The following is a 25,217-nucleotide window of genomic DNA, read 5'->3' as shown; positions in this document are numbered from 1 at the left end:
AGGAGTCTCAGAACAGAGGCAAAGCTGGAGAACGAGAGACGCGGGGCTGATGGGGAGCTCCCGCTGACCGCTGAGCCCTCCTCCCTCGGGGTCCCTCCATTTCCCCCCATCTCTCTGAGGGACCTCGGTGCCTCCTCTCCCGGCCTCCTGGATTGGTAGCCTGAGTGAGGAGGGCTGGGCACGGAGCCAGGAGGTGGGGACTCGGCTTAGGCAGCTAATCAGGTCACAGGGTGAAATTAAAAGGGAGGAGGAAATCACCGACCCATCAGAATGTGCGCTCCTTCCTGGTGACTTGGTGCCCAGGAGAGGAGCTGGGGTGACCGGGCGCGCCGAGGCCGGGAGCCAGGGGCGCAGGATGGCCCCGCAGAGAGCGGTGCAGCTGTCCCTGAAGAAGCCCACCTATGCCGTGTGTGTGGTGGGAGTCGAGACATACGTGGACGTTCACAGGTGAGAACATAGAGGCAGCCACCTGGCTGCATTGGGCCGGGCCACCCCGGAGGACCCCAAGGCAAGGGGGGGTGGGTGCCCGGTGGACAGATCGAACATGCTGGAGGGTGCTCGTAGGAGGTTGCTCTGACGGCAGAGTAGGGGGAGTGGGATGGAGAGTCTGGGAGGGAGGAGCTAGGGTATCAGGCCCATCCTGGGGCTCTGTCTCCTGGGCACCTGGGTCAGGTCTCTGGCCTCAAGCCTGTGGTTAAGGGTTCCAGCTCTGGGCCCCGGGCGGTGCGTTCTGACGTCCGAGCGGAACTTGTGTGCAACGGCGGAATGACCTGGGGCTCAAGACCGGGTCGTCCCGAATTCCGCCTTCTGTTTCTTGCCCACGACCCGTATGTCTGAAAGGAGGTGTGGGGTGTGTGGCATCTCGATCCTTGGAGGCCAGCCCGGGTGATTGGGATCAGGAGGGGAGTGTCAGAGGGATGATTCAAGGAGTTAATAGAGGACCAGAACCTGGTCACTGAGGGAGCTGGACTTGGGGACCTCGGGTGTGGGGCTTTTCCAGCTCTGACACTGTCTATGGTCTCCATCCCTGCTGGAGGAGATGGAAGGTCATTTCAGAAACTTAGGCCGCACGTAGTGCTGTTGACTAAGGCCAGAGGCATTTTACTGGGAGCCAGAAGACACGGGTTCTGGTCCTGGCTCTGATGCTCGCGTGCTATCTGGCAGGGGGCCAAGTCACTGGCCCTCGCTGGGCCTCATGTCCTCATCCGAGCCCCGACAAGGTGAGCCGAGCCCCTCTTGAGTTCAGCGTGGAGGTCGAGTGCGCAGATTGCGGGGCTGGACGGACTTGGGTTCCCCCTGCCATCACGTCTCAGAGGGCGGCAAGAGCAGAGGACAGATCGGGGCATGTGTGGTGGGAGCGGAGGGCAGTGCTGTCTGGGGACCCCCTTCGGGATCACCAAGCATCTCGGCACCCTCAGATTTGGGCGCTGGCCCAGCCGTGGGGCAGGAGGAAGCTGCCCAGCCTGGCCCGTGCTGCTGTGCCTCTGGTTGACTCTGGGAGGGGGTGCTCCTGAGTGAGCGTTTTGAGAGCCCCCCCACCAAAGAGCCTTTCAGGAGCCTTCACCGGGGCACGGGTGGCGACCAGGGACATAGCCACCGAGAGTCTCGAAACTAGAAAACAAAAGTTTATTCTGCAGCAAGCTGGCTGAAAAGTAGACTGAAGGCAGGGCTTCCTGCCCATGGGGTCTGTGATAGACGGAGAAGGGCCATGGGACTGTCAGCCTGGGAAGGTTTGAAGAAGAAGCCTGAAGGTCCCCCAGGGCCTGGGCTGATCAGGAGGAGGGGACTCCACCCCATGATGAACTTGGGGCTCCTCTGCCCCATTGCCAGTTGTCTGGCTCCGGCTGAGGCCAAAAGCAAGGGGTTTCTACTTAGCCTTACTGGTCCAAGGGGGAAAGCCCTCCCGAAGAGGGGGTGTTTCAGTCGCCAGGGCAGCCCAGGAGCTAAGCCCTCTGGCAGGGCCGGTGGCGATGGGCATGTGGGGTGACGTCATGGGAAGTGATTAATTCCCCCCGGTGCTGCGTGGACTGGTTATTTGGAGAAATATTTGTGTTCGAGGTAATTGTGCGCCCCGGCCCAAGGAAGCTTTAGAAATCCCGTGACTCAGGGGCGCCTGGGTGGTTCGGCAGACCGAATGTCCGGCTTCGTCTCGGGTCGTGATCTCACAGTTGGTTCGTGAGCTCGAGCCCTACATCGGGCTTGGTGCTCTCAGAGCAGTGCCCACTTTGTTCGGATTTGCTGTCTCAAAAAGAAATCAAATGTTAAAGAAAAGAACACCCTGCCTTAGCATGTGCTACAGATTCTGTCCCCTTCCCTTCCCTCCAATGGACTAGCTCACTGCCCTGACCCACCACCCCTCACCCCCCCCAGCGGGCTAGCTCACCACCCTGACCCTCCAGGTCTGGTTAGACTACCCTGGTGGTCCTTGTCCTTGCTCAGAAGTGACCCCTGGAGGACTCAGGCCAAACAAGAGGGGGTGGGCAGTGTGGGGAATCCATGCCTGGTGCGGTCTGGTCTCTTTGTCTGCCCAGAGGCCATAATGAATGTTTATTTTCTGGAATGGAGGAGAAGGCTGGCTGGCTGGGGGACAGAGACATTCTCCTGGATCTCTCCCAAGCCTCCCCGAGCCTCCCCGAGCCCTGCACAAAAGCATCAAAGCAAAATAGATGCTTCCTATCGGACGGGTAGGATTGGAGGTGTGCAGGGAGGGGGCACTCTGCAGGGCCTCTCTGATGAGCCAGCGTGAGGCCCCAGGCTGCTGGCTGCTTTTTCCTGCGGTTCTGTGTATTTCAAAGAAGGAAAGCACCAGAACAGAGTTCTGAAACTTGTGGTGGAATATATATGTATATATATATATATATATATATATATATATATATATTCTTAATTTTATATATATATATATTCTTAATGTTTACATGGACTAAATTGATGCTTTTAACTTGCACAGAAGTACAATGAAGCATAATTGTGCTGCTCATGGGATAATTACAGGATTGATGCAGACACTAATTCGTCATGACTGACAGGCTCCGAGAGCCAGGCTGGGACCTGGGTTTAAAAGCCGGGTGAGGACCTTCTCTCCTCCTGGCTGCATCCTGTGCCACACGGCATTCCTTTATTAGAAGTAATCTTACAGTTTAAGTGTGAGGTGTCTAGAGAATGTGAGGCCAGGGTCCTCCCTGTGTTCCACGGAGGGGTGATGGGCCGGCGTGTCGTGCTGTCTGGACAAGGGTGGGGGGTGATTTCTTGGAACAGAAAATGCTGGCATCTGGGTGGACCTCTGAGGTCAGCCACTCCTTAACCCTACAGGTGCCCCTGCCTCCCTGGTCTCCCTGGCCACCTGCCGTTTGAGACTTCGGGACCCTCCCTATCAGCCACTCTGCCCTCCCCTCCCCGCTCCTCCCATCATTTTTGGCCCTGGAATTCCATTCTCATTCTTCACCTCCCAGTCCCTGCCCTTCCTTTCTTGGTGGGCGGACCAGCCGGGGACCCCGAGAGGACACTTGAGACACAAGGAATGGGGGTGTTGCTCATGTGTGAGGTCGATTCCTCTTGACCCCCCCCCAAATGGTCTCCTTGTGACATGTCCTCAGCTTTGCTCCGTCCAGAGAAGCATCCACTCCCTTCTCTTGGGGCTGCTAAGCAGCTGTTCAGCTCTGTCAGGTGGCCCTGATGCTCGAAGGTGTGGTGGGTAGGATGTGGGGCTCGAAGGAACTGGCAAATCGCCACCCAGCCTAGGACAGCGGCCCCTCGGGGAGCTCCGCGCCTGTTTCGCCCACGCTAGATGGGGGTAACGTTTTTTGTTGCTGTGACCTGCGAATTTGGGCCCCGTTTTACAGATGAGGAATTCCACAGTCCACAACACGCATAAGCACAGCCACACTTGCTTTTCCTTCCGCACACGGGGGGCCTGCGGGGGACAGGGAAGCAGTAACTCACGGCTGACTCCCCATTCAAGGCTCTCTCGCGGGGAGGTTTGCCCCTGGTTTGCCTCTGCTGGGAGGCCTGTGGGTGACAGCCGTCTGCCCTTGCCCGCCTCTAGCCCCCACTCCCAGGAAGGCAGAGGCCCGCTTGAAAGAAGGGCCTACCCAGCCTGGGGCCTCCTTCCAGGCCCTGGGTGCGTCCTCCCTGAACAACGACAGAGCAGAATTTACCCATAATCATTATCTCTGGGAAGGAAGGAAAGAGGGAGAGGATATGGCCGCACCCTAGATTTAGGAGAAAATGCCTGCCCGTGATGTGGGGTCTGTAAGGTGCCAGTCATTGCCCTCCCCGACCTCTGTCAGCCACTGCCAGCACCCCGGGAGGTCCAAGGAGAAAGCCGCACCAGGGTCGGGAAGTTGAAGGACTCTCTGTGGCCTTTTACCCCACGGCGCACAGTGGTCATTTAACAGATGTTACTGAACAGCTCCACGCCGACCTTGACTCTGGAGGCGATCCATCCAGCCCGTACCCGCCGGTGAGGGGCTCCCATCCTAGTCTGAGGGCAAAAAGGACTTCAGGATGTGGATGTTAACAATCCACAGTTTCGGTCAAGTGGGCGAGTGAAGGGAGGTACCAGGATCCTCTGAGCCACCAGCCCTCTCTCCAGGATCCGCCTGTTCCCCACGCTCTTTGTGACGGTAACGGCCGTGGGCAGGACTATAGTCAGTGAAATGTCACAGCAAGCCTGTGAGACGTGGGCACCTACGATCCCCACTTTGCAGACAAAGAAACCGCGGTACAGAGAGGTCGGGAGACTTGCCCAAAGTCACATGGCCCTCCCGTGCTGGAGCTGGGATTTGAATCCAGGCGTGCCCAACCCTAAATTCTCTGAGTTCGACACCCAAAAGCTTCGTCAGCTGGGAATCTTCTGTGTTGCTGGGTCAGTTCGAGGGGCGGAGTGGCGGTCGAGGCGGAGGCTGAGCTTTGGAGTCAGGCCCCGAGTGGGGTCCAATCTCAGCTCTTGTACTGGGTCCCTTTGAATTTCAAGACGTCTTCTGTCAAATGAAGAGAGCAGCTCAGCAGGCGGGGGGCCGTGGGGATGGAATTAGAACAGGGTCAAAGTGTGGTGCAGACTGTGGATCACCTGCCCCGTGTGGACCCCCCCCCCTCCCAGTGCAGGGCTGGGGTGAGCCATCTCCGCCCTCCCCATGCCCAGCAGGTGCTCAGGGAATGCGTGTTGAGGCCGAGCAGCCCGCAGCACTCGCAGGAAGCTCCGTGCACCCCTGGCGAGCTGCCGTCCTTTAGGACTGGAGCCCGTGGGGGCCGGCCAGCTCTGTGGGACTCTTGGCTCCCAGCAGAAGCACTCACAGAGCTGGCCGCGTCAGAAGGGACTTGCTGGATCCTGCTGGCTGGCCCTATGGCATCTCTTGTGGCTTCAGTCTAGAAAACTTCAAGTCTAGGGTGTCTGGAAGGTGGCACCTTGGGGGCATCCAGTGGGCAGGTGGCTGGCCGGGCGTGAGGCTTGCCTGGCCTGGTCTGCTCGAGAGCTGCCCGCTGGCTTGCTTTTCAGCCTTTCCCTCCAATTCTGCATTATTCTCCCCTCCTGCCCTTGCCTCTCCCCAGCACCGGGCCCTGGGCCACCCTCCAGGGCGCACTGGTCCTTTGCCACGATGCTCCCATCCCCCGAGACCAGGTCAGCACCACTCTGCCCTCCCGCCCGGACCCTAGGCTGGGAAGAGGGGCCCCAAACCTCCGAACTCTATCCCCGGGGGCTGGTGAAGTCCAAGTGGCAAGAATGACGGAGGGCACGGGAGAGACTTGTCCAGGATTGCCGTGTTTCTCCTGTCCTTAGAGGTCAGGCAGTCAATTTCTGAGTAGTTGAGAGAAGAAGGTATGGCCTGCTGAACCCCAGTGGGAGGAAGCTTCTGGGAGGCAGGGTGCAGCTAAGCAAAAGGAAAAGCTTTCTAATTACCTGAGCTGTCAAAACACAAAGGGGTGTGAGAGAGTGAGTTGTCTGTCATAAGAAGTGTTCAAGCATAGAGCCCTACTACGGGCAGGAGGCGGGCCAAGATGATCTCCGAGATCCCTTTCTGACCCAAGGCTTATGCAGATACTTCACAGGCTCGTTGTTTTAGGGCAGGCAGGAGCCAGGAGTTCCCGGGTGCTGCCCTCTTGGCCTTCACTGACCTCACCCCTGTAAAGTTCAGGTGCGTGTGTGGGAGGAGGGGACATGACTTTCCTGACTCAGTGCCCCACATGCTGCCCTAGGCCTCGCCTGTCCACTGCCGAGGAACCATACCGAGGAGCTCATGTTGCGAAGTTTCAACATTTTCCTTTTCCCTTCCTGTATCTTCCCCAGCGATCTCATCCTTCCGGTCCCCGCTGGGGACGTGCTCAGGGCAACCGTGTTCCTTTTAACGTCAGCCAGGACAGCATAAGAGAGAAGACAAACCTGCTGCTCCCTCCTCCCTTTGCCAGCTGTGTGACCCTGGGAAAGTTACTTAACCTCTCTGAGGTTTTTTCATCTGCTAAATGAGGACAGCAGCATGTACTGGGGAGGGTTGTTGCGAGGATGGATGAGATCATGAGCGTCAAACACTGAGCACGTGCCTGGCCCATGGTAGGTGCTTGAAAATGCCACCCCCGATCCACCCCACCTCAGTATTACCTGTGGCACATGCCACCCTTATGCCCTACCAGGTGGGTGGGCACACGCCTTGCCAGAGCAGGTGGGCCTGGCGGGGAATTGCCCGTTGACTTGAAATTCCTCGTCCCACCCTCTGCGCCTCCTTCTGCGAGATTCTCTAGGAATCTACTCTGTTCTCCTTGCAGCCTCTTTATTAACCTGGTCCCCCGGGCCCGGGCTGGGGCGTGGGGTGTGGGGACGTGCAGGGTGAGTCAGGCAGGACGCTGCTCTGGGCGACACAGACGAACCGTGAACGGACCCCAGGGCAGGTGTGAACCAGCCCCGTGGGAACACGAAGGAGAGGACGCCGGGATCTGGCCCGAGTGGTCTGGGCTGGTAGGGGGCTCTGGGGGGAGCAAAGGTAACGGTGACAAGGGCAACCTCATCCCTCTTAAGCACCCACGGTGTGCCAAGCGCTCTAAATGCATCATCTCATGGAATCCCTCCAACAGCCCTAGGGAGTAGCTCTTTGGATTAAGCCCATTTCACAGAGGGGGAAAATAGAGGCCCAGGGCAGTTGAGTGACCAGGTTTGAGGGCGCCCACCACGCTCCGCACAGAGCCCACAATTCCCTCCACCAAAGAGGTGGCATTTGAAACGGGTCTTCAAGCATGCAGAAGGTTTCTCCTCCCCCCTTCCCCGTCCTCATCCCCCACCCCTGCAGAGACAGGAGGAGGGCGCTGGGGAAGCAGAGGGCAAGGGCAGGGCCCCGGAAATGATGATAAAGACAACAGTGGTTACATGTATGGTAATGACTCAGACCCTCTGATCTAAGGGGTGCTTTCAAACCCATGACCTCACCTGACTGTGAGTTTGGGCTGGATCTGGGGGCTGCGGGGTGAGACTCCCCTGGAGGCAAGCAGGCGGGTAGGTGTGACCTGAGAGGCTCCTGCCGCTGCCGCGGGTGGGCCCGGAGCTCGCCACAACCTCCCACGCCCGCTGGCGACACCCCCAAGAGCCGCCCTGCATCCACGGCCCCGCCCGCAGATCCGGGAGCCTGAGCGACGAGGAAAGGGCGCTGCGAACCCTCTCATCGAGGCCCGGGGCTCGGGTTCGTGGGTGGCGGATGGCATCGAATGAGAATCTGAGGCGGCAAGTGCCTGCCTGGCGTCACCTGCCCAGCGTGGGCACCAGGGAGAAACAGCAGCCCCTCCGGGGGTTCCCTTCCTCTCCCTCCCCCTCCCAGTCTGCGAAGCTCCTGGTGGGATAGCCTTGGCTCTTTTAACACCTTTTCCATCCCGAGAGGCAGCCCAGGCACGGGAAGTTGCCTGGATGTATGTGAGTGACGGAACCTGGAAGGCGGGTGGGTGGGCACAGGGCAGGGGAGACCTGCAGAGGCGGCCGTTTAGGGACTCATCTGCCGCCTGCAGGGAGGAGACAAGCCGAGCCCGGACTCCCGGCACCCCGGAGATTGCGAGCTGAGACGTAGTGACTGAGCAAGGTGGGGGGCGAGGAGCAGGCTGGGCTCGGAAGGTCCGCTCTGCGCCCCTCTTCTTTTACCCCCGTTGTTGTCCTCGCTGTTTCTATTATTTCTTACTCCAAATAAGGGAGCTTTGCGCCAGGGCCGTGACTTGGAAATGTCAACTTTTGCCCAAAGCCGGGGACTGGCCCCCCGGAACCCCGCTCCCCTTGAAAGGCTCCCACGAGCCGGGAACCTTTCTGCCGCCAGCTGGGGGCCCGGGGCTCATGCCTACTTGCTCTCGGGATCAGCGGGCCCAGGCTCTGGGGCCAGGAGGTTTGGATTCAAATCCAGGGCAGTCTTGGGTTCCGGGGTTTATCCTGAACACAAGGGCTCATTGTGCTTCCGCTCCAGGCCAGGCGCTGAGCTGGATGCTCAGGTGACAGCAGCATTAGAGAGAGTCAAGTGGGGTGGGGGGGTGTGGGAAACGGCTGTATTCTAGAGGGAGAAACGGGAGGGGCAGGCAAGAAGCAAATATGTCAAAATGAGCAGATGTCGGGGGCAATGACGTTGGGTCACGGGGCTAGGGAGCATGGGGTTCGTGGTGTCCTCTCTATCGCACTGTCCTAAATTGGGCAGAGACGACCTCTCGGAGAAGGAGCTGAGGGAGCGAGGCCCCAGTGGATATCTGCGAGCTGAACATTGTGATTAACGAGAACTGCAGGTGCAAAGGGCCTGGGGTGGGAGTGCGCCAAGCATGCCGGAGGGGGAGCAAGGAGGTGGGTTCGTGGGAGGGGGAGAGGAGTCACATGGCCAGGAAGCCAGTTGGGGGCAGACCACAGAGGCTCTGTGGAAGGCTTACGAGCAGGAGGGACACCATGGCACTTAAAAAAAAAAAAAAAAAAGCGTGTCAAGAACAGACCGAGGGCGGCAGGAGACCAGCCATTTTACAAAATCCGAGTGAAAGCAATTGGTGGTCAGCACCAGGGCGTTAGCTGTGGAGGAGGTGAGAGTGTCAGCTTTGGAGATGATGTGGACGCAGAGGCGTTAGGGTCTGCTGGGGTGCTGGGTGTGAGTGGGAGGGAAGGGGGGAGGGGGGGCACCCCAGGATGAACTTGAGGACGGAGAGGCAGTGCAAGGTGTTGGGCACGTTTGGACGGGGCGGGGGTGGGGAAGTAGGAGTTCGGTTTTGGACGCTTCACATTGATTTACTTATTTATTTATATTATTATCGTTTTCTAGAGTAGGAGGTCTTTTTCCCCTTCTTTTAATTATTCCAGTATAGTTAACATGCAGTGTTGGCTAGTTCCAGGTGCACGATACAGCGACCCAACAATTCTGTATGCCCGTCAGCGCTCCGTACGATAAGTATGTTCTCCGTCCCATCCGCTATTTCCCCCATTCCCCCATGGGTAACCTCCCCTCTGGTAGCCATCAGGCTTTTTGTGCAGAGTCTGTTTTTTTGCTTTCTCTCTCTCTTTTTTCCTTTGTTCCTCTGTTTTGTTTCTTAAATTCCACCACGACTGAAGTCGTTTGGTATCCGCCCTTATGTTCCTTGGCGTTGTGCTTTCTAGATCCAGCCACGTTCGCATACGGCAAGATTTGTGTCCTTTCTTATGGCTGACTAATATTCCACTGTGCGCATGCGTATACGACACGTGTCGCTAGCACGTCTTCTTGACTGTTCGTCTAGTGATAGACGCTTGGGCTCCTTCCATAATTTGGCGATTGGTAAATAACGCTGCGACAGCGCACGTATCTTTTCAAATTCGCGTTTTCGTGTTGCTTGGGTAAACACTCAATAGGGAGATGATGGGATCCTATGGTAATTCTATTTTTAGTTTTTTTGACTCACCTCCGTACCATTTTCCAGAGTGGCTGCGCCAGTTTGCGTTCCCACCAAAACGCAAAAAGTTCGCATTCACATCCTTGCCAGTCCTTGTTGTTATTTCTTGTGTTTTTGATTTTAGCCATTTTGATAGGTGTGAGGTGATATCTTACTGTTCCTTCCTTCCTTCCTTCCTTCCTTCCTTCCTTCCTTCCTTCCTTCCTTCCTTCCTCCCTTTCTTTCTTTCTTTCTTTCTTTCTTTCTTTCTTTCTCTTAGAGAGTGAGAAGGCGAGGGGAAGAGAGAGAGGGAGAGAGAGAATCTTAAGCAGGCTCCGTGCTCAGCTCAGGGCCCAATGCAGGGCTCGATCCCACAACCCTGAGATCATGCCCTGAGCCACAGTCAAGAGTTGGACATCCACTGACTGAGCCACCCAGGAGCTTCTCTCACTGTAGCTTTGATTTGCATTTCCCCGATGATGAGTGATGTGGAGCATCTTTTCACCTGTCTGTTGGCCATCTGGATGTCTTCCTTGGAGAAATGTCTGTTCATGTCTCCCGCCCATTTTTGATTGGATTGTTGGTTTTTTGGGGGGTGGAGTTGTATAAGTTCTTTACATATTTTGCATACTAACCCTTTATCAGATATGTCATTTGCAACCATCTTCTCCCATTCAGTAGGTTGTCTCTTAGTTTTGATGATTGCTTCCTTTGCTGTGCAGAAGTATTTTATGTTGCTGTAGTCAAAGAGCCGATTTTTGCTTTTGTTTCCCTTGCCTCGTGAGACATATCTAGAAAAATGCAGCTATGGCCGATGTCAGAGAAATGACTGCCTATGTTCTCTTCTAGGAATTTTATTGTTTCAGGTCTCACATTTAGGTCCTTAGCCCATTTTGATTTTATTTTTGTGGATGGTGTAAGAAAGTAGTCCAGTTTTATTCTTTTGCATGTTGCTGTCCAGTTTTCCCAATACCATTTGTCGGAGAGACTGTCTTTTCCCCCAGTGCATATTTTTGCCTCCTTTGTTGAAGTTTAATTGACTATATAATTGTGGGTTTTTTTTTCTGGATTCTCTATTCTTTTTTTATTTTTTTTTTACGTTTATTTTATTTCTGAGAGACAGAGACAGAGAACGAGCAGGGGAGGAACAGAGAAAGAGGGAGACACAGCATCCGAAGCAGGCTCCAGGCTCTGAGCTGTCAGCACAGAGCCCGACGCGGGGCTCGAACCCACAAACCGCGAGATCATGACCTGAGCCAAAGTCGGACGCCCAACCAACTGAGCCACCCAGGCGCCCCTCTGGATTCTCTATTCTGTTGCATTGATCAACGGGTTTCTTTTTGTGCCAGTTCCACACCGTTTTGATTACTATAGCTTGGTAGTATATCTTGATATCTGGAATTTTGATACTTCTAATTTTGTTCTTCTTTTTCAGGATCGTTTTGGCTATTCAGGGTCTTCTGTGGTTCCATGCAGATTTTAGGATTATTTGTTCTATTGTGTGAAAAATGCTGTTGGTATTTTGGATTGTATTAAATCCGTAGGTTGCTTTGGAAAGTATGGACATTTAAACAAGATTTGTTCTTCCAATTCAGCTGCACGGAATATCTTTTCATTTGGTTGTGTCATCTTTAATTTCTTTCATCAGTGTTTTATAGTTAACAGACTACAGGTCTTTCACCTCCCTGGTTAAGTTTCTTCCTAGGTATTTTAATATTTTTGGTGCAATTGTCAATGGAATTGTTTTCTTAATTTCTCTTTCTGCTGCTTCATTATTAGCGTCTAAAAATGCAACCGATTTCTGTATATTGATTTCGTATCCTGCAACCTTACTGAATGCATTTATCAGCTCTGCTAGTTTTTTGGTGGAGCCTTTAGGGTTTTAAATATATGGTATCATGTCGTCTGAGGATCATGACAATTTTACTTCTTCTTTACCAATATGGATGCTTTTTTCTTTTTGTTGCTTGGTTGCTGTGGTTAGGACTTCCAGTGCTATGTTGAATAAAAGTGGTGAGAGTGACGTCCTCGTCTTGTTTCTGACCTTAGGGAAAAGGCTGTCAGTTTTTCCCCACAGGGTATGATCCTAGCTGTGGGTTTCCATTTAAGGCCTTTATTATGTTGGCGTATGTTAACTCTAAACCTACATGTTGAGGGGTTTTGTCACAAATGGATGTTGAACTTTGTCAGATGCCTTTTCTGCTTCTCTTGAAACGATAATTTGGTTTTTTCCCTTTCTCTTGTGTAGAACGGGTATTGGCTTTTCTTTGAATGTTTGGTAGAATTCACTTGTGAAGCCATCTGATCCTGGACTTTTGTTTGTTGGGAGCTTTATTTTATTTTATTATTACTGATTCAATTTCATTGCTGGCTATTGTTCTGTTCGATTTTTCTGTCTCTTCCTGTTTCATTTTTGGTAGGTTGTATATCTCTAGGAATTCATCCGTTTCTTCTAGGTTGTCCAGTCTGTTGGCACATAATTTTTCATCATATTCTCTTATAATCCTTTGTATTTCTGTTGTGTCCCTTGTTATTTCTCCTCTTTGTTTCTGATTTTGTTTATTTGAGTTTTCTCTCTCTCTCTTTTAGGTCTGGCTAAAGGTTTATCAATTTTGTTGATCTTTTCAAAGAGCCAGCTCCTGGTTTCATCAATGTGTTCAATTGTTATTTTAGTTTCTACTTCGTTTGTTTTGGCTCTGATCTTTATCATTACCTTCTTCTGGTTTTGAGTTTTGTTTGTTTTCTAGTTTCTAGGTCCTTTAGGTGTAAGGTTACATTGTTTAGTTGAGATTTCTCTTGCTTCTTGAGTGAGGCTTGTACTGCCATAAACTTCCCTCTTACAACCACTCTTGCTGCATTCTGAAGATTTTGGACGGTTGTGTTTTCATTTTCATTTGTCTCTAGGTATTTCTTTTTAATTTCCTCTTTGATTTCTTGTTTCATTCATTGAAACATTCTTTGTTTAGAAGCGTGTTATGTAACCTCCAAGTATTTGTGTTCTTTCCAGATTTTTTCTTGTGGTTGATTTTTAGTTTCATAGTGTTGTGATCAGAAAAGATGTATGGTATGACTACAGTCTTTCTGAATTTGTTGAGGCTTGTTTTGTGGCCTAACATGTGATTTATTCTGGGGAACGTTCCATGTGTACTTGAGAAGAATGCGTATTCTGCTCTTTTAAGATGGAATGTTCCAAATATATCTGTTAGACCCATCTGGTCCAATGGGTCATCCAAAGCCACTGTTGCCTTGTTGATTTTCTATTTGGATGATGTGTCCATTGGTGTAAGAGGGGTGTGAAAGTCCCCTACTATTATTGTGTTACCATCAATTACCTTCTTTATGTTGGTTATTAGCTGCTGCATGTATTTGGGTGCTCTCATGTTGGGTGCATAAATATTTAAAATTGTATCTTCTTGCTGGATTGTTCCCTTTATGCTTATATACAGACACATTAAATTTAAAATGTCTGTTACTCACCTAAGGGAGATGTTCAAAAAACAGTTTGCTATAAGGGTCTGGAGATGGAAAGTGGGGTTTCTAAGCATCTCAGGGTGGCAGGTGGAGATCATCAAGGGAATGAGTGTCACCAGAGAGGACTGAGCACCAAGCCCTGGGGCCAGGTGGGCTGGAGCCCCCTGGGACACACTCATAGGAATGTCTGTAAGGTGGCCCTGCCTGTCGTTGGGTGTCTACTCCAATTACGTGTTCCAGATCTGGGGGATAACCCCCCGCCAATAGAATGGGTTTGGGGATAACCCCCACCCCCCAATAGAATGGGTTTGGAGACCTACTAGACCCACTGGGAGCTGGACCTGAGCTAACCCCATTGATCACCTGACTGCTAAAAGCCTCTGCTCTGACTGGCAGGTGGCCGTGACATGTGGGTCTCTTGGAATTAGCCTCAGTTCGGAGCCAGTGTCTACTAAAACCAGAAAAGTCTGATTATTTCCTTTTCCCCAGGGCACGTCACCTGGTAAGGGCTGTGAGTTCCTTTGGAGAAGGCTAGGAGAGAGGTGAACAGGGCCTATTTTTAGCAGGCAGGGTCCTTCCCTAAGAGCACCTCATTGCCCATTTTTAGGAAGTTTACCAGCCTGCTGCTAAACACAGCCATGACAGTATTTAAAATGAAACTCTACGTGTTTGCAATCAAATAAATTATATTTAAAACAACGGTAACAACTCAAAACGCACTGCTTCCTTACGATGTTACTGGACTCTACTGCAATCTATGCTCTGACATCATTCACCACCGTCCGTCCGTCCGGGAGAACTAGTTGCACACCAGGTGTGATCGTGTATTTCTTTGCAACTCTGAATTCGTTGATGTTACATTGGCAACTTGAATGTGGCTGTTGCTGGAAGCCTCTGTACCACAGAAATTGGCAAAGGCTACAAACCAGGACTCACATTTATTGCTTTATTGATGAAGGAAAGGAGATCAATGCAGATTAACTTTAAAGGTGTGTTAGGTTGAGATTAGCACAAAAAGGGGGGGGGGGGGGGGAAGCTGTTAGTCCAGCATTAGCTAACTCAGCAAAGAGGTTGCCCGAGGCACTGACGGAGTGAAAGTTTTCACTGCTTCCCTTCCATTTTCTTCTTCTTCTTTTTTTAATGTTTATTTGTTTTTGAGACAGAGAGAGACAGAGACAGAGCATGAGTGGGGGAGGGGCAGAGAGAGAGGGAGACGCAGAATCCGAAGCAGGCTCCGGGCTCCGAGCCGTCAGCACAGAGCCCGATGCGGGGCTCGATCCCGTGAACCGTGAGATCATGACCCGAGCCGAAGTTGGACACTCAACTGACTGAGCCTCCCAGGCGCCCCTCCTTCCATTTTCTTCTTGGACACAAATGAAAACATCAATCCACATTTATGTCCCTGATTAGTGGCAGGTCACAGGGACCACAGGGAGACAGAGTCAGACAGCAAGCACACTCAACTTCTGAGGCGTTTTCCTGTAAAGGAAGGGAGCTGAAGAGACGAAGGCCCCGCCACCTCAGGCAGATGGGTCGTAGGCAAGAAGCGGGGGGAGAAATTTGGGGCAGCCCAGTCCTGTCCCCATCTTGAGCACCAGGTCATTCTAGGGCCACACCCAGGTTCCACTCGGACGTCAGAACGCAGAGCCCAGGCCCCAAAGCCTGGCCCCAGGGCTCAGAGCCGGAACTCTGGAGATGGAACCCCAAAATCGGCCTGACACCAGCCCCTCCCTCCCAGGCTATCCAGCCCCCAGAAATGTTGTAAGGCTGCTGGGCAGTGACAAGGGTCCCTTGAGGACAGTGATGGCGAATCTGGGTGGGCTGCAGTCAACTGTGTGGGTGCAGGTGCACAGTGGGGAGGGAGGCAGTTTGATGGGGGCTGGGGCGGTGCTTAGGCAGTCGGATGGAGAGCAAGGGGCGCAGAGAGTCAAGCGGTACCGGGGAGTGACTGTGACACAGGCTAGGGACTCTAAGCCTGCGAAGGGGAGGGAGAACAGGCAGCCCTGGGCTGCCCAGGGGGGATGGCACCTTCAGTGGCTGCGGAGCTGGGGGCTTCATGGGGTTGGTGTGTTAGGGGAGGGAGCTGGCAGGTGAGCAGGAGGAATCCCCGGGCTGCTGGTAGGGGAGTCTGTGGTGGGCGCAGTTCTCAGTGATGACAAAGTCTAGGGTCTGCCCTGGGAGAGGGTGGAGGACAGGGTCGCTGGGGAAGGAGGTCAGGCACTGGGACGCCCGGTGCCGGCCCATCACCCACCTGGCTTCTGAAATTGTAGGTAGTGGCAGACATCGGCCCCCTCCAGGAATGAGGGCAGAGTGACAACGATCTGGAAGTGACAGGGAAGAAAGAGCACGCAGGACTCCCACCCACCTCTGGGCCCCGGTCGAGGGGGAATGAGGGGGAACTGGCCACCATTGAGAGGGCTGCAAGGGGACGCTGCCCACTGTGGGGAGCAGGTTTCTGAGGCAGCAGGAAGGTCAAGGAAATACTCTGAGATGAGATGAGCCCCCCCCCCCCCCGCACACCTGGTGGCACATGGGATGGTCTGGGAGTGGGGGCGGATGGGAGGCGGGGTCAGATCAGAGGGTGAACATCAGGCGGGTTCCCGTGCTGTTTAAACGAGGACGAAGGGCGTGCGAGATGGGGGTTCCCGAAGGTACCATGGCTCATGGGGATGAGTGGGGGTGGCGGGGGCGGGTCTGGCCAGCGGCCTGCAGGGCTCCAGTCTCTTCTCTGTCCCGGCTGCCTCTGAGAAATGAGGAGAGTGATAACTGCTTTGCAGGGCCGTGCTGAGCATCAGGGAGCCAGGCACTGAGTGGGACTTGGGGTTCTTATAACCACAACCCCCATCAACATTGTCAATGGAGGCAGTTTGATGGGCGCAGGTGACCGTGGTGGTGGTTTCGGAGGGGTGTCTGGTTTCTCCAGAGGGTTTAATATCTGGCTGGGTTCTCAGCAGCCCAGGAAAGGATAGAGGCAGGACCCCTCTGGCCCAGCATCTTTGCAGACAGGTGGACGTCTGCAAGTGGACTTTACCTTGAGCCTTGAGGCTGATGGCTCTGTCCTGGGGAACGGCAGGGAAGAGCCCTGACATGTAGGGGGACGGAGAAACACTGACGCATAGTTCTGTTGTTCAACTTCCCCTCTAGGGTATGGGATCCGCACGGCCAAGAGCTTCATGGAACCCTGGGGCCTAGCTATCAGAGCGGAGTGAGAGGGATAGGGTGGAGGGGGAGAAGGTGGGGGCAAGGTGCAGCATTAAATGGAGTGATGGGGGGCTCACTGAGAAGGCAACCTTTAAGCAGAACCCTGAAGAGGGTAAGGGAATGGGCCCTGTGGATATCTGGGGGAAGAGCATCCTATGCAGAGGAAACAGTCAGTGCAAAGGCCCTGAGGCAGGACAGACTGGCTTCATGGACCAGCAGGGAGGTCAATGTGGCTGGAGCAGAGAGGATGAGGGGGAGCAGAGTGGGGGAGGAGAAGGTCAGGGAGGTGGCAGGGGGCACATCACAGGGGGCCTGGTAAGCTACTGTGGGACAGGAGCCACGGCTTTTGAGCGAAGGAACAGCACAGTCTGCTCAAGTGTGCTGTGTGTGGAACAGAGGGGGCACGGGTGGGGACAGGGAGACCAGTGAGGAGGCTGCCCGGCCGTCAGGTGGTGAGAGGTGGATGGCCAAGTGGGTTCCCTATTGGGTTGGAGAATTTGCAATTATCAGAACGGGAAGCCTTGGGGTGGGGGGTGGGGTCTCCAGAGGTTGGCGGTCTCCGCTCTCTGGAGCCTCGGGGACCACTGTCAGCGTGCGGGGGTTAAAACCGTGGCTCAGCTCCATGCCCCGCTGCCTCTTGGATTCCACCTGGGGTCCGCTGAAGGGGCCCTGTCACTAGAGCCAATGCTCTGCTCCAACCCCTCAGGTTACGGTCGGGGAGACTGAGGCCAGAGGACAAGGTGCCCAGGGCGGGGTCCTGGGGAATCAGTGGGGAGCTGGGATGGAGTCCAGGCTGCCTGATGCACAGCTGGGCTGGTCTCCTGGCCAGTGGCAGGTTAGGGGGTGCTGAGGCTTGTGTCGCTTGGCTGCCCCAGCCCCCACTACCCTGCTGAGGCCTCCGTCCCGAGTCCGCCGGAAACTGCCCTCTCTCCTTTCTATCAGTGATGTGCCCAAGGGTGCCGAGACCTTCGGGGTCTCCGGGAGCCCCGGAGTGGAGGTGTTCGTGATCTATGACCCAGCACGGGTGACAGTGCCCACAGGCAAGACCCGCTGGCCCCTGGACGCCAACGTGGATGTGACCGTATCCGTGGACGCGGCCAGTAAGGACTTACATGATCTCAAGGTAAGCGCCCCACCCCCCTCCCCGCCCTCGTCTCCACAGTCAGAGGCTGCATCTCCCAACCCCCACCCAAGCTCAACCCCACCCACGTATCCCCCTCTGACACCTCCATCCACGTAACGCGTCCCGATACAGCTCCACAGACACCCCGCACACGCAAGCACACCCCAGCACGGCAACGTCACACGTACACGCGCGGATGGATATGCCCATAAAAACGGCCCGCCTGCGCGTCCGCTCAAGTTCACAAGCACCTCCCCACTAAGCCCCGTGCCCGGGCTACACACAGACCCGGAAACAAGCCCCCGTAGCGGGCGGGACCCCGCAGCAACACCGCGGGCCCGCGCATGCGCGCGTGCCCGCAGACGCAGGTGCCTTCCTGGATGTGTGTGTGTCCCCGTAGCGAAGGGAGAAGGAAGGCTTCTCTCCTTCACGCCCTCGTCACTCACCCCCGGGCACCCACGGCACGCACGGCGACCCACTGGGTCACTGACTTGGCCCTTTCTCCCCCGGCAGGCAAGAGGCAGAGGCTGTGCGGCTGTTCTCCCCCTCCAGAGCAGGGGCCCTGGAGCCTGCCAAGGGTTCAAATCCTACCTCTTCTGCTTCCTAGCTGCATGCCCGCAGGGGTGGGGGGAGGGGGCCGGAGTGGCCCCACTGTGAATGGGCCTGGACTCTTGGGGCCATGTTGGGGGCCTGGACTCCCTGGTGGAGCACTTGGCGTGCATTCCGGGCCATGGGAGAAGCCGTGACCATTGGCTTTTATTGGGGAGATGTCCCATTTTCCAGATGAAGACACAGAAGGCTAGACAGTCCGAGTAACTTGCCTCCATCAATGGCGTCGGCGGCCCCTTCCCTCCCTCGTCCTCTTTGACGTCTCCACGGATTCCCGAGGGTCTCGTTGCTCCCTCTAGGATGCGCCCCGCACGGCCGGGCCCTGCTTGCTTCTTCAGCCCGGCCCTGGACCGGGGAGCCAGGCACAGCCTCTCTAGCAGGGAAGGCAGCCCTGAGTCCAAGCCGGGAGACTGAATCTTGGACCTTCTGCGGCGGGGAGCGTCTTGGGGTGCCCAGGGGTCCCCACCTCTAAGCGGGACCGTCCCTCCTACTCCCTCTGCCACTGCCACCTCTGAAGGGGTGGCCGTGCTGGCTCAGGGCTGACGATGTCCCCACAGGTGAAGGTCTCCTACTTCGGGCGGCAGGAGGCTGGCACCCTGGGCCACAGCGTGCTTTACCTTACCGCTGTCGGTAAGTACTGCCCCCCCATATCCCCTCCCCCCTCCATGTTGCCCCCCGAGGGCCTTAGGGGAACCCCTCAGTGCAAGGCCCATGGCCATCTTCCTCCACCAGCAAGGAGCTTCTTCAGAGGCCTTCCATTCGTTCTAGAACCTCAGGGACGGAGACCCAGCAAGACTTAGGGCCACCAGAATCTAGAAACTGCACTGCCCACAGGTCACCAGCTAGACCCACCATAGGGCTCCTTTCTCTGGAGGCCTTTCTCCCACATGTCACGCTGTCGGAACCCCAAGATTCCCTGAGCCACGAGCCGCCCTCGGCCAGAGCCCGGGCAGCAGGCTCCGAGGACCGCAGAGCCAGCACCTAGAACCCGGGCCTCGTCCCAACTGCCAGAGTCAGGGCCGCCCGGAGCATGCACTTCAAGAGCCCGAGACTGGGTCCCTCCAATATCCAGAACCAGGGGGCGCGGCCACACGGCCCCCCGGCCTCCCAGGCGTTGGGTATGGTCCCCAGAACAGGGCTTCCTGGGTCTCATGAGCGAAGCTTGCCTCGGCCGGGATGTCATGGGTCTGACGACGGGACCGGGTGAGCCCCTGGCAGCCCCACTCCATCCCTTTTCAGACGTGTCCCTGGACGTCGACACGGGTCGCACGGGCAAGGTGAAGAGGAACCACGACAACAAGGTGACAGTCTCCTGGCTCCCCCAGATGGAGCGGTCGACAGGCAAACCTGGGGGTGGTGGGTCCTAGGGTCTGTGGTAGCCGAGAGTGTAGGGAACCCATGTGGGGACCTGCCAAACGGGCGCGGGTGGGTGTCACTTCCACCGTGCGATCGACATGCTGCGTGACTCCCGTGAGACCCTCTCTAAGCCTCTCTTGTGCCACTTTGGAGTTGGGATTGGGTCTTTTGCTGGATGTGCCTTCTATTTCCTTGGCTGTATTTGGACCCCCAAACGTGGTAGGTGCTTCATAAAAGGTCGCTGAGTGACTGACTGAAGGCTTCTGACAGAGGAGGCTGGGGCGACAGCCTCAGTTAGACCCCAGAGAGTGAGGAGGAGGGTGGCGTGAGTTCGAGACATTACTGCAGGGCAAGTATCTGGAAGCCATCCTGGAAGGGTAGAAGGTATAGTTTATAGGGAAAGACCCTAGAGAGAAAGCCTGGGCCACAGGGACAGGCTTTGAGGACAAGATGGGGAAGGGTAGCCATGGATGGCTGCGCAGGTTGTTCACTGCACAAGGTTGCTTGGCTAAGCGGGTGAGTGGGGCTATGACACAAGTCATGTCTAGTGCCCAAGCACAGGGCAACATTTACCCAGAAAGGTGGACAAGAGTGCCATATGGGTTAGCAATGGCCCTCTGAAGTCCCCCATAGGAGTTTGAATCTGACCTATGGGACTTAAGGCTCATTTCCCAGAGCGTTTCTTTCCTTCTCTGTGAAATGGGGCAAGTGAGCCGTGCCTTGTGGGGTCTGGTGGGCATTAAGTGGAGGTGTGTCAGGGAGAGCTGAGACCAGAGGCGGGGCTCCAGCTATCTTTCCCACCGCAGCTTAGACCTCTTTGCAGGGCATGCAGGACTGAGGGTAGGTGCCAGAGATGTCTATGCAACAGGGCCCAGGAGAGTGCTGAGACGGAGAAAGTTCCCCTGGGATTGTCCAGCCCCATCAAGGTCAGGGTGAGGTAGCCTCTGTCCCCCAGTCAGGGCCAAAGCTCAGCAGGTTGGTGGAGGTTGTTTCTGGATATGGCGACACCACCCTTCCTCCTCCAGTGTGATGGCCAGGTGAGGCCCCTGGGTATGGTTGCCCAGGTTGTTCACTATACAAGAGTGGGGTGGATCTGGGTCTAGACACCTGAAACTCCAGTGCCCACATCTACGATGCCTCTTTAAATCTTTAAGCAAACCCAGAATACAGCAGTCTCCATTTCAAAGAAGCAGCCAGCTCTAGCCAGCTCCAGAGCCCCTTCCCAGGCCATCCGGGTCCCACTGACCCCCCAGTCTCTTGTTTTGCCACAGAAAACCTGGCGCTGGGGCCCTGAGGGCTATGGGGCTGTCCTGCTGGTGAACTGTGACCGGGACAGTGTCGTGTCCGCGGGGCCCGACCTCACCAACAGCCAGCTGGCAACACTGGATGGTGTGTGACCGGGGTGTGTGTGTGCGTGGCGGGGGGGGGGGGGGGGGGTGGGGGAGGCTTGGGGGGGGGGGGGGGGAGCGTGTGGGTGGGGTGCGGGGAGAGTGGTCTCCAGGTACCACTCTCTCCAGACCTGCAGGACATGTCCCCCATGGTGCTGAGCTGCGACGGCCCAGACGGCCTCTTCGACAGCCACAAGCTGGTCTTGAATGTGCCGTTTCCTGATGCCAGAAGAGTGGGGGTCTTCTGCGCTAGGGGTGAGTGGCCCGGTGGGGCTGCTCTCCCCCCTGCTCCACTCGTTCTCTGCTTCCCAAGCTCTTTTCTTCTCTGACCCCTATCCCCGCTCGCTCCCGGCATCTTCCATAACGCTCTCTACCGCTGATGAACAGCCTCTCCAGCGGCTCGCCGCGTGTTACCTAAGAAGGAGGGTCCGACACGAGTCCCGTTTTACAGAGGGGGCCAACTGAGGCTCAGGCGCACGCATCCACCGTCTCCAGGTCACCCAGCCGACTGGGGTGGAGCAGGCGTCAAACCCAGGTCTCCAGAGCCCCTCCTCTGGTCGGTCAGCACGGGGTGAGCTCCGTCCAGGCTGGGTGAACTGAACCCTGAGCTGCCTTTACTCCTTTTTATAAATGGCAAGAGGTCTCTCCTCTTCCCTTCCCTCTTCCTCCTTACTGTCCTCTGTTCAAACTGACCCAGAACTTGTTGTTGTGGCTAAATGAGCCTGGAGGGAGCCCCAACGTTCCTCCTCTTGTCCCCCTGGTGGAAGTTCAGGCAGACGCCCCGCTCGGAAACACCGTGATACCGGAACATGAGCAGAGTCTCAGTCAGTCAACCCGATAGCCTTTCCTGCTGTGAATGAGAGCATGCCAGGGTGACATTTCCCAGACACCTTCGGGGGGGAACAGTGGGGCGCAGGACAGAAGTACTGTGGGCCAGGCACTTTTAAAAATAAATGAAGGCAGGGGCTGGGCGGGGGGGGGGGGGGGGTGTCTGGCTGGCCCAGTCGGTTGAGCGTCCGACTTCGGCTCAGGTCACGATCTCGCGGTTTGTGAGTTCGAGCCCCGCGTCGGGCTCTGTGCTGACAGCTCAGAGCCTGGAGCCTGCTTCGGATTCTGTGTCCTCCTCTCTCTCTCTCTGTCCCTCCCCTGCTCGTGCTCTCGCTCTCTCTCTCTCTCTCTCTCTCACAAATGAATAAACATGAAAAAAAAAGTAAAAATACATAAATAAATGAAGGTGAAATTCACGTCGTACAAAATTAACCTTTTGAAAGTGGATAATTCAGCGGCCCTTGACACGTCCTCACTGATGTGCGAACACCACCCCCGTCCAGTTCCTAGACAGTGTCATCACCCCCCAGGGAAAACCTCATTCTTCTCAGCTGTCACTCCCCCTCCCCTGCCTCCAGTCCTAGGCAGTCATTGATCTAGCCACTTTCTGTCCCTACGTATCTACCGATGTTGGACATTTCCTGTCGACGGAGTCATCCAGTATGTGGCCTTTTGCATCTGGCCTTTCACTCAGCATAATATTTTCAAGGTTCGCCCGCATCGTAGTAGGTGTCAGCGCCTCGTTCCTTTTTATGGGTGGAAAACATACCATTGTGTGGACATACTATATTTTGTTCACCCATTCCTCCATTGATGAGCATTTGGGTATTTTGCACCTGTTGTGGTGCCTGCTTTTATCCCCGTATCTGACTTAAAGCTTACGCTGATCCCAAGAGATGCTGCCAGCCATTTTACAGGCGAGGAACGGAGGCTCAGAGAGGTTGAGTCACTGAGCCAAGGTCACACAGCTTGCGCGTGGCCGAGCTAGAGAGGAGCGGCCAAGTAGATCTAACACGAAGGTGTAGTCGGCTCGGCCCTGGATTCCGGGCCTCTGGTGTCCTTCCTCCCATCCTTTGTCCCAGCACTGGCCCCTGACTCTGGCTCCCCCTAGGTGGGACTTCCCTTGAGGACTACAAGCAGGTACTGGGACCTCAGCGTCTGTCCTACGAAGTTGAGCGGCAGCCGGGGGAGCGGAAGATCAGCTTCTTTGTGGAGGGACTCGCCTTCCCCGACGTTGATTTCTTGGGGCTGGTCTCCCTCAGTGTCAGCCTGGTGGACACGGGGGTAGGTACCGTGCCGGTGGCTGGGATGGGGGCTGAGGGTTTGGGGGACCAGTCTGGAGTCTCTGGGGCCGGGCTGGCTGGGGGCTGGGGGATCTTGAGGCCTGATGGGGCTCCCCGCAGGGCCACTTAGTCCTCATTTTGCCCCCTAGACTCTGCCTGAGGTGCCCCTCTTCACAGACACCGTGGCCTTCCGCGTGGCCCCCTGGATCATGACCCCCAACACCCAGCCCCCCCTGGAGCTGTACGCGTGCAGGTAAGGCCTCACCCTCCTGCGCAATCCCACTATCTCTGGACCGGTAGAGACAGGAACAGAATGCCGTGTCCAGGGCTGGGCCCTCACTCACTGGATGGATTCACCGAGGGCACCCACGGGCGCAGGCTGGGTACGGGATAGCAGCAGGCTGGCTTGGGCCGGTCGGTTAAGGCCCCCAGCTGAGGTCACCGGCTCAAGCTTCAGCACCCCTGCCTCTACCCTGTCCTGTCTGTAGCAGCCCTGGAACAGCTCAGACTTAGTCCGGGCAGTGAGACCAGGCCCTGTTCAGGCAGCTGGAGGTTGTGGGAGTCCTAGCCTCGCTCTGGCGTGGGGTGCTGTGGGGCTGAGGAGAACACGGGACCCAGCTGCTGGTGTCTGCCATGAGCCCTGGCCCAGCCTGGGATCCTAGTCCTGTGTGGCCCAGAATCCTCATCAGTCCCCTCATGGACAGGTGGGCCTTGATGGGTGAGGCTACTCAAGGCCCCTGCGTCAGAGGTCAGACTAGTGGGAAGGGCCGCAGCTGACTTGGAACATAAGTCACAAGGCCGGGATGGTGTAGAGAAACAGGTTTGCTCTGTGGGTGTTTGGAGGGGAATTCTTTCTTTCCGTTTGCTCACGAACCCCACCCTGGTTCCTTTGCGTAGGCCAAAGGGGCAGGAGTAGAGGGGGCTCCCTGCCCCCTGGCTGCCACCTTAACCCAGTCCCCGGGGCCACCTCCTCCATGGCTGTCACCTGGTTTTGGTGGCCCGCCTTTGGGCTCCACCCACCTGGGTGCCTTTGGGCTCCACCCACCTGGGTGCCTTTGCACTCCACCCACCTGGGCTTGCCCCGCCCCTTGCACCTACCACCGGATATGATGTGGGGACATCACCTGCCTTCTCTAGGGCGGGGGCTGTGTTCGAACCCTGAAACCCAGAGGCCACATGGGGCCCAGTGCCGACTGGACCCAGGCCACCGCCAGAGGTCACTATTACGTTCCCCTCTCCCTGGGTTTTGCAGTGTGGTAGACTCCCATGGCTCAAATAAGAAATTTCTGGAAGACATGTCTGACCTAGCATTGAAAGCCAACTGCAAGCTGATCATCTGCCCTCAGATTGAAAATCGAAATGACCGCTGGATCCAGGTGGGTACGGGAGCAGGCCTGGGGAAAGAGCAGGGGTGGCCTGGGAGGCCTGAGCCCCTGTCCTTCACCCCGACTTTGGGAAATGGAGCCTGCACAGCTTTGGTCTCCCTAGAGAAGCCAGGACTCGGTCAGGGCAGGGGGGTGGGGGGCGGGGCGAGGTGCAGGCAGCTTCCAGAAACGCTTCCCCACTGCCTGTGTCACTCCAGTCTCTCCTGTTCCCTCGAATGCTCAGGTCCCAGACAGAGTCCTCTCCCAGTTGGGGTCCCAAGAGGCCTCACCTCCATCCCTGGCCCCCGTGCCCCCAGGTCTTGGGGGAAATCTGTGGCACCGCCCTGGGCGAAGTCTGGGGGCAGGGCTCACCGTGTCAGGAAAACGACGCTGGGGATACCACTGTGATCTCTTCCTCTCCCCTCCTAGGACGAGATGGAGTTTGGCTACACCGAGGCCCCTCACAAGGCCTTCCCAGTGGTCTTTGACTCCCCCCGAAACAGAGGCCTGAAGCATTTCCCTTACAAGCGGATCCTGGTATGTGGCAAAGGGCAGAGGGGAGGTCCCTTGGGTGGCTCTGTAATAGGACCCTGTAATCAGTCTTCCCTGGTCCTGGTCCTTTAGGGGGGCCAAAAGGACACAAATGGTGGGGAAACGGGGAGTCAGTGGGGGGACTGGGACAGAACATGCAAATAGCATGCAAACAACATGCAAATCCTCCTCCCCCTTCTGGGTGGGGCAGGCCAGCAAAGTTGTC

The 25,217-nt window shown here is 56.0% G+C and overlaps 1 protein-coding gene across 1 annotated transcript in view; it reads left to right on the top strand.

Annotated features, from left to right (window-relative positions):
* The first annotated feature begins 355 nt into the window (after nt 1-355).
* The window catches only part of PADI1 (peptidyl arginine deiminase 1), a 39,314-nt gene continuing 14,452 nt past the window's right edge, over nt 356-25,217 (top strand). Inside the window, exons 1-10 of the mRNA XM_049617978.1 lie at nt 356-447; nt 17,452-17,632; nt 18,799-18,871; nt 19,481-19,542; nt 20,869-20,986; nt 21,115-21,240; nt 22,925-23,097; nt 23,246-23,349; nt 24,349-24,472; nt 24,890-24,997. Coding sequence (XP_049473935.1) covers nt 356-447; nt 17,452-17,632; nt 18,799-18,871; nt 19,481-19,542; nt 20,869-20,986; nt 21,115-21,240; nt 22,925-23,097; nt 23,246-23,349; nt 24,349-24,472; nt 24,890-24,997 — 1,161 coding nt within the window. The remainder of the gene's footprint in view (nt 448-17,451; nt 17,633-18,798; nt 18,872-19,480; nt 19,543-20,868; nt 20,987-21,114; nt 21,241-22,924; nt 23,098-23,245; nt 23,350-24,348; nt 24,473-24,889; nt 24,998-25,217) is intronic.

The sequence above is a fragment of the Panthera uncia genome (assembly GCF_023721935.1).
Source record: "Panthera uncia isolate 11264 chromosome C1 unlocalized genomic scaffold, Puncia_PCG_1.0 HiC_scaffold_4, whole genome shotgun sequence".
Taxonomy (NCBI): Eukaryota; Metazoa; Chordata; class Mammalia; order Carnivora; family Felidae; genus Panthera; species Panthera uncia.
Note: the sequence above shows the minus strand (reverse complement) of the source record. Positions and strands in the feature narration are given on the sequence as shown.